The 14,588-nt window shown below is 31.6% G+C and overlaps 1 protein-coding gene across 1 annotated transcript in view; it reads right to left on the bottom strand.

Annotated features, from left to right (window-relative positions):
- Window positions 1–254: 254 nt before the first annotated feature.
- LOC129216868 (uncharacterized protein CG3556-like) overlaps window positions 255–14,588 on the bottom strand; it is an 80,381-nt gene continuing 66,047 nt past the window's right edge. Inside the window, exons 8-10 of the mRNA XM_054851083.1 lie at window positions 9,352–9,526; window positions 2,121–2,257; window positions 255–533 (exon numbers count right to left, since the gene is read on the bottom strand). Of these exons, the coding sequence (XP_054707058.1) occupies window positions 418–533; window positions 2,121–2,257; window positions 9,352–9,526 (428 nt within the window). The 3' untranslated portion in view covers window positions 255–417. The remainder of the gene's footprint in view (window positions 534–2,120; window positions 2,258–9,351; window positions 9,527–14,588) is intronic.

Here is a 14,588-nt window from a genome sequence, read left to right as displayed (position 1 = left end):
AGAGCTTCGCTGATAATGCAAAATGTTTAAGAGGAACGTTCTCTATGAATAAACTTAATAAAATGACTACACAAAAGGGGTTACATTCCATCCAACCGTTTCAGAAACGTTTGATGTGACATAACCCACGTATGTTTTTTATTTCGCTTGAGTTATCTTGGCTGAAATGGAGTTCAAAAGTGTAATACAATGATCAACACCATCAAAGGACTCCTTGATCAATTTCATAAAATGTAAAATAAACCAAACATTGTAAATGTATATTTACTGATGCGTTATAAAAAGCTTCCTCATTTTTTTTGCGGCATATATATTTTTAGCACATACATATATATAATTAGGTTCTAATCTAGGAAATGAAATTGAAGTTGAGGCAACAGTAGCATCAGCGATTGACGAGGGAGTGGGTGCTGAATTTTACGGAGATTCACTTGTAGACGTCACGTTCAGAGCAGTTTGATGATCATTCCAATGCCCATTTCTGTACCAAAGGATCAGTTCCTCGTTCTCTCGAATCTGAATATCGACGGGACCTGTCGAAAGATTGCCATTGTGAAACAAATTATTATACTCTCCAAAACTGTAAATCTAAAGATTACTTTGACGAATTTTCAAGATGACAGCAATGAAATAAAACTGAGATAAAAACAACAAAAATGAACAGGAGTACAATTTTTAAGCAGTTTTTAAACTAATCAATGCTTAATATATCGACATTCAACTGGAACAAACAGAATCTAATGATCTGAGAATTTCGTTTCAGATTGGTTTGGACATTTTGAGTTACTTTAAGTATGGGGAAAACGGAAATGTACGACATCACATATTTGATTTTTTTTTAACTGAATTGTTTAATAATAATAAATTGTTGATAATAAAGGCTTTGATGGTTCCCGCTCATTGTTAATCAACTGGAAGCTTAACCATTCTTATTCAGCTAACATTGTGAAAAAAGCTGTAGCCCTGGCTAATGGGCGGTAATTTACTGGATATACCATGCCTTGCCTTCAATCTTTGAGTTGAACCGAACCATTGCTTCGGTCACTCGTCTGGTCTGCGCTAAGTCTATATTAGCTACCAGTTTGTTTGGCACTCTTCGCTTCCTTAAGAGGTTTTCCATCTCCAGCTCAGTCACTTTCCTATGCCAGGCTGATGAGTGCTAATAAGCACGAAACTGCAGTCTTCGGCTGGAAATGACTGAACTGGCTGTGTATTTCATGTAAGACAACTTGTATTTCCTTCTCCAGTCAGATGCGCGAAAAGCGGTTTAAATTGACTTCGTTTGCCATATGAACTTGTATTTGAAAAGTAAGCTCTGGGATTCCTTTTCATTTAAGTCTCCAAATTCTTTCGTAGTTACTTTCAGCTTACAAGAATTTGAAATCTAAAATTCCTATTGCCATTTCAGATTCAAAATCAGTCTGAGAAAAAGAATTTTGATAACGCAGCAACAGTTCTTGTTGTCACGAAAGTTAGTTGTACGTGACTAGTAAAATAAAAAGAAAATGCAGCAATGCCAAGCTACTATACAGATTTAAGTGGCTCCCAAAAGTGCTCGTACACCTACGACTTTCAATGAAATAGACAATATAATTATTTTCTGTTCTTCTTTTCTTATTATTTTTTAAAATTATTCTTACTGATTCCTGTTCATTAAGAATGAGAGAGCTACAAATATGTTTTGCACTTCTTTTTTTTTCTTTTCATTTTTTAAAGTTATTATTACTGTCTCCTATCTTTTTAAGAAATCGTTGAAAGAGCTACTAATATGTTTTGCAACATTAAATGTTTAATATTTGAACTCAGAAATTTATATTAAGCTAAAAATGTTGCTTTTGCTACACTTAGAACTTTAGATGGCCACAACTGGCCCATAGACAATCGTAATCACAGCTGGCGAAAAAAACCTAATGTGTCGTAGAAATTTGATGTTTTTTTTTTTTTTTTAATGATTGCTTTAAATTACTTGCAATGTAATACTTGTGTAAAAGAAGATTAAATTTTTAGTAGCGTGACAATGTTTTATTGCTATGATTTTTCAAAATTTTAATTCGGTGCTCTATAACTTTTACTTTTCTTGGCCACAATAGGCTATGGTATATTCTTAACCAAAAACTTACTAGCTTCCATAAGTTGCGGAGCGTTTGATCTCGAACTCCTTTTGTAGACGAACCAATATAGTCCGCTCTCTGGATCATCTTCTAGGTTGAACATCGCGTAGGGGTAAGGCTTCCCATTAAAAACGTTGTATTGTACCCTGGAAATAAAAAGAGAAAAATGTCTTTTTTTAGCTATAGGTTTTTTCGAATGATAACTTCCAATAATAAATACATATGTATAAATAAAAACTGCTTAACTTAACTGTACAAAATTAAAATAAACCTAAGTGTACAAATTAAACCTAACAGTGTGAAATATGAAACAAACATTGCAAAAAAAAAATAATATTTTCTTATCCTTTAGATGAAATGATGTGAATCCGCGTAAATTAAATCTTATTGACTTGTACATCCTTTCCCCTAAGTTGGTCCATCAACCCCTCCCCCCAACAGCATGTCAAAAATAGTAGAATCATGACAGAAGTCCTCGAAAATTTCTATCGAAATGGCAACAGTTCCTAAAAATATCCACTCGATAACTGAACTGTAGAAAAATCTACGTAAATAACGTTTAGCGATAAAATAAGAGTGGAGTAAGTCCGGCAATCTCGCCCCACCTAAGCAGAAACTTTATTTTAAAAAAAATAATAATACCTCCGGCCTCTTTTAGTATCGGTCCAGAGGCTGTGTAAAATTTTTCATGACCAAAAACTAGAAATTAAATTTTTTATTGCGAAAAAACAAAACTGCAACTTTGTGGCATATTGCCTTGACAGTCAGACAACTCGCCCCACTACATCAAGTAAAATGCCCCACTTGAGGTAACATCATTAAACTTGTTATAACAAGCAAAAAATATTAACAGTTAACTTAATTAGTGCAAATCAATAGGAATCATAATAGGAGCTACGCAATAATGGCTAATTTACGAAACAACACGTAACAAAATTCTTAATGCATTTTATTTATGCGTAATAATGTTTGTAACACAACATGTTGTTTAGTCACAAGATTAATCTTGTGACTAAACGTACTCAAATATATATATTTTTTACATTTAAAAATAACACTTCCTAATGCAGACACGAATGCAATCCTATAGTTTTCTGGTAAAAAAAAATAAATAAATAAAAATAAATCTCGGATTTATATCAACACAAGTAAATAATGCTCAATGTGGGGCACATTACATTTACGCTAATTACTGATGTAGATATGGGAAAGCCACAGAAAAAAAAGCGAGCTAAAAGCAGTCATATTTCCTGTTTTAGTAACTTAGAAACGTGAAAAACTGTTATCTTGCGCAGAAAAGTTGAACTTTCCTTTGATATGCCGTGTTAATTTCTAGAAGGAATCGTACTGCCCGTATAAGAGTATGTCTATTCTGATAACAATGGAAATTTAAAAAAAAAAAAGTGAATCTGGAAAAAATGACACCGAGGTACATCTTTCCAGCATCCAGAGTAGGGTCAGGTGGAGTTTAATGGGTATGTGGGGTGGAATGGGTAGTTTATTGATCTTTGAATTACAGAAGGAAAAAAAAACAATTTAAGAAAAAAATAAAAACACTCATGTTACTTACACTAGTTTGACTTTATTTTGGTTCAAAAAAAATTGAGTGGCAACAGTCAGTTTAGCGGCAGCCTTCTTGAAAATTACATTGTTAAAATCAAAACTATATATACTTGATGTCTCCGAAACTTTGTTTTCATGATTTTGTTTTCATTTAGAAATTATTCTGTTACTTATATTTTCACTTAAGGAAGTCTCCTTTGTCAACTAAAAAAATCAGGTAAGAAAAATTCCATATATTTTATGAAATATGTTTAAAAATTTAAAGTGGGGTGGAATGGGTATAATTATATCCTTAATGACACAGACTTTGGAATTAACATTCTTTCTAATTAAAAGTTTTTCTCTGAAGTAAGTTCTTTATTATTGAAAGTTTAATATTCTGAAATTCTTACAAGCGCTCAAATATGTTAAAATGTGATGGTATAACTACATAAAATACTCTTTAAATTATTTTTAAAGAATTTAATAGAGTCTCTACACATAAAATTTACTTTCCATATTTATAAACTTATATGTAAATCTATAACTTTGTAGTCAAATTAACAAGTTAGAAATACATGTCTAAATTAAATAAAATGGCAGTATTCTTTCTCAGAATCCTATTCCAAAAAACTTAAAATAAAATAAATAACCACAAATTAAACATACACAACATATTAACTTTACATTAAAAATAATCAATTCATTGTGATACAGTTGAAATATTAATTTTTTCAGAGTTATGCCTAGAACATATTTAGCAAAAGTAGGAAGAAATATTCAGATGCTGATTTAGAAATTGCTATCAGGAATGTCAATATTTAAAGCTTCTAAGGAATATTCAATGCCATATGAAACACTTAGAAGATGGGTTACAAAACCACCCAGTGTTAAAGGATCAAGAGGACAAACTGCATTACCTACGGATGAAGAAAAGCTAATTGTTGAGGCACTTAAATTTACTGCAAAATGTGGATACCCATTACGTCGTATAGATGCATTGGACTTGGTTAAAGTTACCTGAAATCGCACTCTGAACGCAAAACACCCTTCAGTGATAATCGACTTTCAGTGATAATCGAATTTTCACCTTTCCCAATAATGAAGAAATGCAGATTAAGGAAGATCAAATCATCAAAAATCTAAGTCAGCCATTCCTCAATAACCTGGGGCATTATCCCTTCAATTGCTATGAAATTAGAGATGATACCGTTCAATAGCGTTTTTTACCCTTATGTTAATATCTTTTGTGAAAAAAAGTTAAATAAATTCATGTTTTCATTCTGAAATTGGATTTAAAGTAATACTACCCATTTCACCCCAAGCCATGGGGTGGAATGGGTATAGAAACATGCTTTGAAATAATACCTTTTTCACCAAATAATAAAATAATTTCAGTAAAAACTAGTATGTTGTGGCCATCACGAAACTTTCTTCTATATTTTTCCTTTTTCTGATCCCTCCCCATGCTTGACGAGGAAGCAATATTCGTGACAAAAACAAAATTACACATGCAAAAACTTGACGACCATCCCAATGTCTGAATTATTGTAAAAGCAAAGCAAAAAGCGAAAACTGAAAGTTATTTTAAAAGCCTTGCTTGAATTAATTACAAATATTTTATTTATAAACAAACATAAGATGGCAACAGTTAAAAATTTTAAATCATTGAGATAATATTTCCGATCATTTCCATACAATTAAAATCACGAGAAATACGCAGACGACAATCTATTACGATTTATCTTTCTTATTGTTGAATTAATAAAGCTATTTTTATTCGCAAAAAAAAAAAAAAATCAACACCTCTTGGAGCGATTGGAGTCAAAATTGAACCAAAGCCTGTTTACGTATGGATTCACATATATTCCAAATTTCAACCAGAACGTAGCATTACTTCTTGAGATAGGGCACTCACAATGGAAAAAAATAACGGGCGATTGCGCTACCCCCTTTTTAGCTGTTGACACCAAAATAAAATCAGCTCGTATACCCACTAAGGGCTACTTGTCAAAAATTTTTTGTTTATTCCGTTCGTTATTTCTTGAGATACAGCAGTCACAATTGACGACAAAAAACGTTCTATAGCTCAACCCCCGTTTGAGTTATTGACACCAAAATTGAATCAGCACCTGTTCCTGTTAATGGCAACATATGGACCAAATTTTGTTTGATTCCGCCAGTTACTTCCTGAGGAATAGCAAGCACGCGTAACTCAAAAAACGTCCCATTGCTCCACCCCCCTTGGAGGAATTCGCGCCAAAAACCAATGGGCACAAGTTCACATAGGGGCACATATGTGTACCAAATTTCGTTCGATTTCATGCGGTAGTTTTTGCTGTAGAGCGGCCACAAAAAACTGGTCACACACAGACGTGACACACATACACACACACAGACAGACAGACATTTTCCAAAAATAGTCGAAATGGACTCAGCACACCTCAAAACGTTCGAATCCGTCAAAATTCGAAATTCGAAAATTTGCACGAATCCAATACTTTCTTCTATATATTAGATATAGAAGAAAGTAATAACTGCGGATATGTGAAGTGTATTATTGTTCAAATGTAAAAACTCAGTTACTGTTTTTAATTGTTGGATATCAGATTTGAATAGTTTGGTAATCATTTCAAAAATACCTGTTTTTATGCCCATTCCACCCCACCTGATCCTATACCTCCATCAAATTCAGCTTTTTTGGGTCCTCTGATCTATTCAATAGATCATTATCGAACTAAAATAGGTTATGTTTTACAATTGTTAGGGAAACAAACTCTCTCAAAACAGTCGTTGCCGATACAATTAATAATAAATAAATAAACATCCAGCACAAAACATCTAGCATCCTGCCCAAAGCAAATTGTTTTCATTTAAATTTTGACACCTTGAATTCAAATTATGCTTTTCGCAGTCATGAATTGCCGTACTCACTTCTACAAATGGTTTCTATCGCAATCCACATTGCGAAAAGCGTAATTAAAAGTAAGACATCAAAATTAAAATGAGTTCCACAGGGTGGGGGGGGGGATGCTTAAGGCTGTAGGCTGGATGTAGTTTTTTCTGAAGAGGATTGTGTTGAGAGAGTCGGAAACAAAGTTGGACACATGACATACGCTCAAGTAAAAACAATAAGCAGTAGTAATTGCTCAAAATCTCTAAAAGTAGAAAATATTTAAATATCATACTACATGATTTCGGAAAAAGGTAACACCAGTTAGAGTGGATTAGTAAAGAAATGAGTACAAATGAAACGTTTTGAATTAAATTTTTTAATGAAGGACGAAATTCTAACGCTACTTTATACCCTAAGAATATTAAAATTGCAGTTGCTGAAATATTTGATACATTTATTTTAGACGAATAACGGATGAAACAGAACCAACTAAGTAATTTAAATAAAATGTCATGCCAACCGGAAATACTAGTGTAACAGAATACAGGGAAGAAGGTGAAATGACAATCATTCCAGTGCTCGAGAAAATGAGTCGTTCGTTCCTCACTGTACTGTAAATTTTTGGGTGAATTTTTGCTTTGATCCTTCCTCTTTCTAATCTTGTAAAGTAGTATATATATATATATATATATATATATATATATATATATATATATATATATATATATATATATACATATATATATATATATATATATATATATATATATATATATATATATATATATATATATATATATATATATATATATATATATATATATATATATATATATATATATATATATATATATATATATATATATATATATATGTATATATATATATATATATATATATGTATGTATATATATATATATATATATATATATGTATGTATATATATATATATATATATATATATATATATATATATATATATATATATATATATATATATATACATATATATATATATATATGTATATATATATATATATATATATGTATGTATATATATGTATATATATATATATATGTATGTATATATATGTATATATATATATATATATATGTATGTATATATATGTGTATATATATATATATATATATATATATATATATATATATATATATATATATATATATATATATATATGTATATATATATATATATATATATATATAAAGAGTATCGAATGTGCAAGAGACAAATGAAGAACAAACGAGCTGATGTGTGCATCACATGACTTCCTTTTACTCCAATTTAATGTCATTTCCCATTATTGGCAATTTTAGTGTGATTCGATTGTTTACTCTCTAAATATCACCAACAATGGCCAAATTGAAACCAGATTTTTAAAAAAAAATCTCCAAACTTACTTACGACGTCATGAGAAAAGTCGTTGTAATTAACTCGGGGAATATCAAATTGGATATTTCGGGTGTTTATACGTTCTTAGGCACTTATCCACGTGTGGTCTTGTTGAAAAAAAAACTCAACATTCATTCGGGGGTGAGCAAACTGGAAATTTAGGCCGAATTTCGAGGGAAATTTTTTTCGCGAATACAATACTTCCTTTTTTGGAAAAGGAAGTAAAAACGCTTGAACTTGAGATTTCATATCAAACAAAAATGTTAAAATCCGCCATTACAATATTAATTTCGCGAACCCCCAGGGGTTCGCAAACCACCGGTTGAGAAACGATTATCTACACTAATAACTGTTTTAAATCTACTCTATACTTGCTAATCTACGTCACTTGTTGAAGCTAGATTTTTATATCTACACTACTTACTTGCATAAGCGAGTAACCAGAACAGCTTTGTTAGAAAATTTCCTTCTATACGTTATTGGTGTAACCTAGTTTGATCTGTTTCAGGAAAACTGTTTGCACGATTTACTCGCGTATGTGTGTATAATCTGTTTAATGAGTGATCCTTAGTTAGCTTTTACATAATATTGCCTTTTCTAGTTTTAACTTGTTTGTATGTGAATGTTATCGATTTTTGTCAGCTATTGCATGCAATAGTATCGTTTTTAAACTATAATAGGGATTTTCTGCGAAACTGTTTTAAACGCGGTTGCCATTAAACTACAGGGTGTCCGAGAAAGATCTGTACACTTTCAAAAATTTATTGAAAAAGAAACAATAGGGTTACAGCGAAATTAATTAGTACATTAGATAGAATAACTCAAAAAGTTTTTTTCTGCAGTATGTTTCTGACCATATATGGCGCTACATGTCACGCCAAGGAATATTAAAGCGTTTTAGTTATTTCAATGGTGAATCGCGTGAAGAAAGCTGAATGTGTTGTGTGGTTTATCGAAACAAAATCCAATGCGCAAACACAACGGAACAAAACACCCAAACAGCTGTAGCTACTGTTGATGTTAGCATGCTGAAACGGTCGTGGATGGAATTGGATTATCGTCTTGATATTGTTCGTGCTACGAAAGGGTCTCATGTAGAAATTTCCTAAGGTAATAACTTAAGTTATAAGAAAAAAACTTTTTGAGTTATTTTATCTAATGTACTAATAAGTTTCGCTGTAACCCTATTGTTTCTTTTTCAATAAATTTTTGAAGTTGCACGGATCTTTCTCGGACACCCTGTCTATTTCGTGGATAATCGAGACTTTACTTTACCAATGATCGGCTCAGATTCTACAAAGGGATCGCTCAAATTATTTCTTTTTAAAAAGAGAGAGAAAAGCAAAAATGAAATGCATTGCTATTTATATCGTAAATAATTTTACTACCTAAATCTATCATCCAGCTCTTGTATGGTTTCCATCACATTATACAGAGTACTTCCAACCGGTACTTTCAGCTTCCACGTGCGAACGAAGTCCATATCCTGATCAACAAAAACTGAATAGTGCACCTGGATTTGCTTCCCACTTTGGCTCCGAAGTTTCTTTAAAGCTTCTTCGCCTTAAGAGTTAAGAAAAAAATACAACACCACGTAGAAGTTAGCAGTAAAAGGCACAAAAATAACTGTAAACTTTGTTACTAATTCAATCAATTACAGTTGAACTCGGAAAAAATGAAATATCAAAAATCTATGAATTTCTTCGTATTAGTCGTTATTCGTAACTGTAAATGAGTGATACCGTGAAGAAACGAAGAAATGCTCACCTATATTTAAAAACCATTACTAATAATACACACATTGTACTAACAATTAGAACATTCAGAAAAAAATCACTTTTTTCTCAAAAGTGAATGTTTTTGGAAAATATTGAAGACGAAAAATGATAATCGGCAATCGCGGAGTAGGTATGCAATCCTATGATGAACAGGTTTATCTCCGAATAAATTAAACTGTCACAAGTAAACAAAATGGCATTAGGCTTCATTTTCTATGTATGACATTTAATATTTTCTGTGTAAAATAATTAATATTTTCTATGTAATTTTTTAAATATTTTCTTCTATTTACAGACTGAGACTTCTACTACTTAACAAAATGATGAATAATTTCTAAAAAAAACAAAGTTTTAGTATTCAACCACGAACATTTTAAGTAAAAGAGGTCAGAAATGTTTTTTCGTCTTAGCCGAGACTTTTAATTTAATGTACGTATTATGCATGAAATTTTTAATGTAATTAAATCGTAAACCAAAATTTGAGAATTTAATGTTTGTTTTAACCATGGTTTCGTGTTAAACTTGATCGTATTAAGAGAGTTCAACTGTACTTTGGTATAACTTTATGCTATTTTACACTCTATTATTTGAACCTTCCACCGTGACCAGCTGCTTTAAAAGTTTTAACGATAAAATTTTACCACACTGAAAATAATGTTTGCATTGAGAACTCCTTTTGGACAGACATAATTGAAATTCAAATAGAGATAAAGTACGATTTACAGTTTTTTTTTTTTTTTTTGTATTTAATTTGTGGATATATTTTGATTCTTTCGGGAGGCTTTTTATGTTTTTTGATGGAATCGCTTATTTATTATACATTTATAGTTAAATGTAATTTTTATATTTGAATATACCTTTTAGAACGAATGTTATAGCAAGATTTTTGAAACCCCTTCATGGCAATGCTACTGTCGCTTTGTCGCCTAATTAATTACGTATATAAATGGTAAAACTGAGAACTTAAAAATTTAAACTCTCCTAAGCGCACGATTCTGCTTGTGTCATCGGAACAAAAGCGTCACAGGGAATACAGGTTTGTGTCATATAGTTATAAAACAATAAAAATTGGGATGCTCGATTGAACACTGTACATTATTTTGTTGCACAAGTTTACGTTTTACTCAGAAGAAAGATTATTTTTTTCTCAAATTTCTGGACATGTTTACTTAAATAAAAGTTCCCAATCACTTTCACATTTAGACGAAATAGTCTTAAAAGCTTTGTTGATAAAGGCCCTCCTTTTAAGCATACATTAAAATAAAGAAAAAGGAATGAAAACGGTACATGTAAATATTTTTCCTAAGAGAGACGTATAATTAGGCTTGCCAGATTTCTAAAATGATCAACTGGGGCACCGAAATCCCCCTTCCCCCGTCGCGAGTATTCAAAAGAGAACCAGGGGTGACCATGGACTCAAGTAAAATTTTCTGAAGACGATGTGAAATTTTCAGAAATTATAAGAAAGCTCAACACCCCATCCCCATAAAAAAATTTCATATGCTAACAAAAACTATTGAAAATAAACGTTTTTAAAAGTTTTTTTTTTTTTTTTTAATTATAATTTTTCAGCTTTAGAACATGTTGTCGGCCCAAAATTTTTGGAAACTTCGGATCACAAACACCCCTGAAAGGAACACACCCCTGGCTGGTTTTTAGCGTGTTTTAGAGGGTAGTTGATAGGTAATAATGAATGACACAAGCAGATAAATATAAACATTTTATTTGATTATTTGCTAGTTACTTTAGCAAGAAGAAATACTTTGAATGGGAAGGATAAAAACTTGAACAATATTTACATGTATTTTTCATTCGCTAAGACGTTTTTACAAACTTTTTTTTTTTTTTGGTTTTAATGTTGTTGTAAAAACCCTCACAAGCTAATTCGACATTAATTTTACAAACCTATGTTTCAAATGACACATTAATTATCCAAAAATAATTCTCACTGTTAATTATTTTTAGTCTTTTTTGGTCATCTAATTAAATTTATCTTTCTCCTGAACCTGAAGTAAACCGACCGGGACACAGGGATTGTTCCTGAAATCCGGAACGTCTGGAGAGCCTACGTTTATGGTGCCCGTAAATCTTTGATACAATTTACATTAACATTGTTTGTAGCAACTGATTGCATTGAGAAAATCGATGCTCGTAAACTATAAAATAGACTCGAAAATAACTCATTGGAGTCAAAGATGAACGCAACTGAATTTGTGCAGTAAATAATCTTATGGGAGTAAAGATCACAACAAAAATGCTCATTTAAAATTCTTAATTTTAGTAACATAAAGTGTTTCTAGCCAAAACAGTCATAAATAGCTTTCTAACTCTATTTTCAGTTAGAGAATTAATACATTTAAAATAGCTATACAAATGCATTTAAAGTATATTCTCTCTGACGGAATATTGTTGACCCTTCTTTGACCAATTTTTCTTTCTATTTAAATGTACAAAAGTTAGAGACCTTTTAACCCTTTCAGGGGCGCGTCATTAATTTTTGAGAAATCTTAAGAAAAAACACCACAAATGGGTTTATTTGATCATCTAGACATAGATTTTTCAGTTAAAAAATTTTTTTTCAGAATTTTTTTCACTGGGGGTGGTGTCCCCATTTATTCACAACCCCCACCTGGGGAAGGACAAAACCATGTTTATGCATGTAAAAATGAGTTTGAATCTTTTCGAACAATATGACTGACTACATCAGGAAAAAAGAAGAAAAATGATTCACTCTTTCAGCGATAATTAAAAATTTTAAAATCTGAAAAAAATTCCAATTTTTGGGGTAAACAAAAAATTGAGAATTTGATGATTTGAACAAGAAATTGAGCCTACGAAAAAAATTTTTTTTTTTTGTTATTCTGCCATTTAATGTTGTTCATTGAACTTAAAAGAAGAGGACTCAAGCGATTTTGATTCAAAAAATTGGGAAAAAAGAGAGAAAAAAATTCGTAAATTACCGGTTTCACAGCGCAACCACCGCCCCTGAAAGGGTTAACCTTAAAACAATAGTTATCATTCGAAGAAATGTAGATACTGAATTCGCGGTTGATGTACATCACGTGACTAAAACCGCAGTTTTATGCTGGCGTGAGAAGTTTTTATGAACTGCTTTTATCCATCTTTACTCAGTGTTCAAAGCACGTAAAAGAAGTCTTCTAAAAGTCACCGAAATCTTTTCTTAAAATTTCAGCAAGCTTCAAGACTTAATAGGGTAAAAGCTCCAGAAGACGGTCATTTAAGAGATCGGTTAATGGTTTTTGTTAACCTATAAGTATCAGCAATCAATACAACAACAAAAACACTAAAACTTTAGGCTATACCTTTCTGATAATGATTCACTAATTTGTTTCTGGAAATAAAAAAAAAATTATTTTAAAAACCAAGCTATTGTTAATACAAGAAAATGCTCCAGTAGTCGGCCATAAAAATCCAGTGCTTGGCCAAGTATGAGCCTAGTAGTCGGATGTTTCATTTTCTTTGCTCTTATGGGGTGTGAGTGAATAAAATAAAAAAAAAAAATTAGTGCGAAACACAGCACAGCAGTGTACTTACAAAATTAATTATTCCAGTAATTACGGAAGAATTCTGCATTCTTGATGTCATCGTAACGTTTGTCTTTATATTATCTTCCAAAGTAGAATGTGCATTACATGTACTACATTTTTCATTGTTTTTCTTCTGCATAAATGTTTCTCAGTCTAGGGGAGAGGCAGGGAGGGACCTTAGGGGGTCTCAGAAAAATATCAAGGGGGCGGGGCGTGAGGGTGTATAAGATAAAATAAAAATTTAAACAAACGATGGTATTAGATTTGTGGTCACATGTAAATATTGAATAACAGTGTCTCAGCCCTCTCATTAACGTTGTAAAAGTGACTAGTGTGCACGCCAACCTCACCTGGATCCTAAACTGCGTCAAAAATTTTTATTTCCTTTTTTCATGATTTCACATGTTCTAGTAACTAATAAGCTGTTCAAAATAAAGTTTTAAACAGTTGAGTTAAATTTTGTGTGTGAAACTATATGGATGTTTCCGTACTTACTAGTTTTCAGTTATTAACCGACTTCAAAAAAGGAGGTTATGATTTCGGCTTACGGCTTTTTATGTGTGTTTTCGTATTACTTCAAGAATACTGGACCGATTTGAAAAATTCTTTTTTTGTTTGGAAGGATATGCTTCCCAGATGGTCCCATGTTAATTTTGTCTGGATCTGTTGAGGGGTCTCGGAGAAATCTAAGAAACTTTGAATTTCACACGTTGTGGCTAAGTAGACCAGCTTTCGTCACTGCGCAATACGTCACAGGAGGTCACGTGGTTTTGGCATGAACGGTGCATTTTTTCGACGGAGGTATCTTTTTTTGAATAATACGTATACAATTCTCTCGCATCGGGGTTTGATTTTCACGGCGCCGCCTGCTAATTTAATTTTGTCTTACTAATGTATTTCTTACTTATGTAGCAAATAAGTAAATTAAATGCATTTTGCTACGAAAATAGTTGAATTAATTAATTTATTATAATTTGTTTTGCTAATAAATAACTTCATTTAGTCATCAAAGTTTTTTTTTTAATATTTCAGTTTTGAAATATGTATTTTGTGTTAAATTCAAGGGGAATTTAAGACAAAAATCTCCCCGCCACTCCCTCCGAAGATTAAATTTATGTTCCTTAATAAATATATCGTAACTGGCGTCCGATATCTGAAGTTTGACTAGTATTCTGTATTTAATGTTTCTGGACGCCGCACAGTGGTTCAAGGGCGGAAAAAATAGCCATTTTTAAGTTTTAAGATAAAAAATATTTCATGCCGTAATTACTTAGCCCTTGAGTTGTAGTAACTTACTCC

This window comes from Uloborus diversus, chromosome 2 (genome assembly GCF_026930045.1).
Source record: "Uloborus diversus isolate 005 chromosome 2, Udiv.v.3.1, whole genome shotgun sequence".
NCBI lineage: Eukaryota > Metazoa > Arthropoda > Arachnida > Araneae > Uloboridae > Uloborus > Uloborus diversus.
The sequence above is the reverse complement of the archived record's forward strand: the minus strand, read 5'-3'. Positions and strand labels throughout refer to the sequence as shown.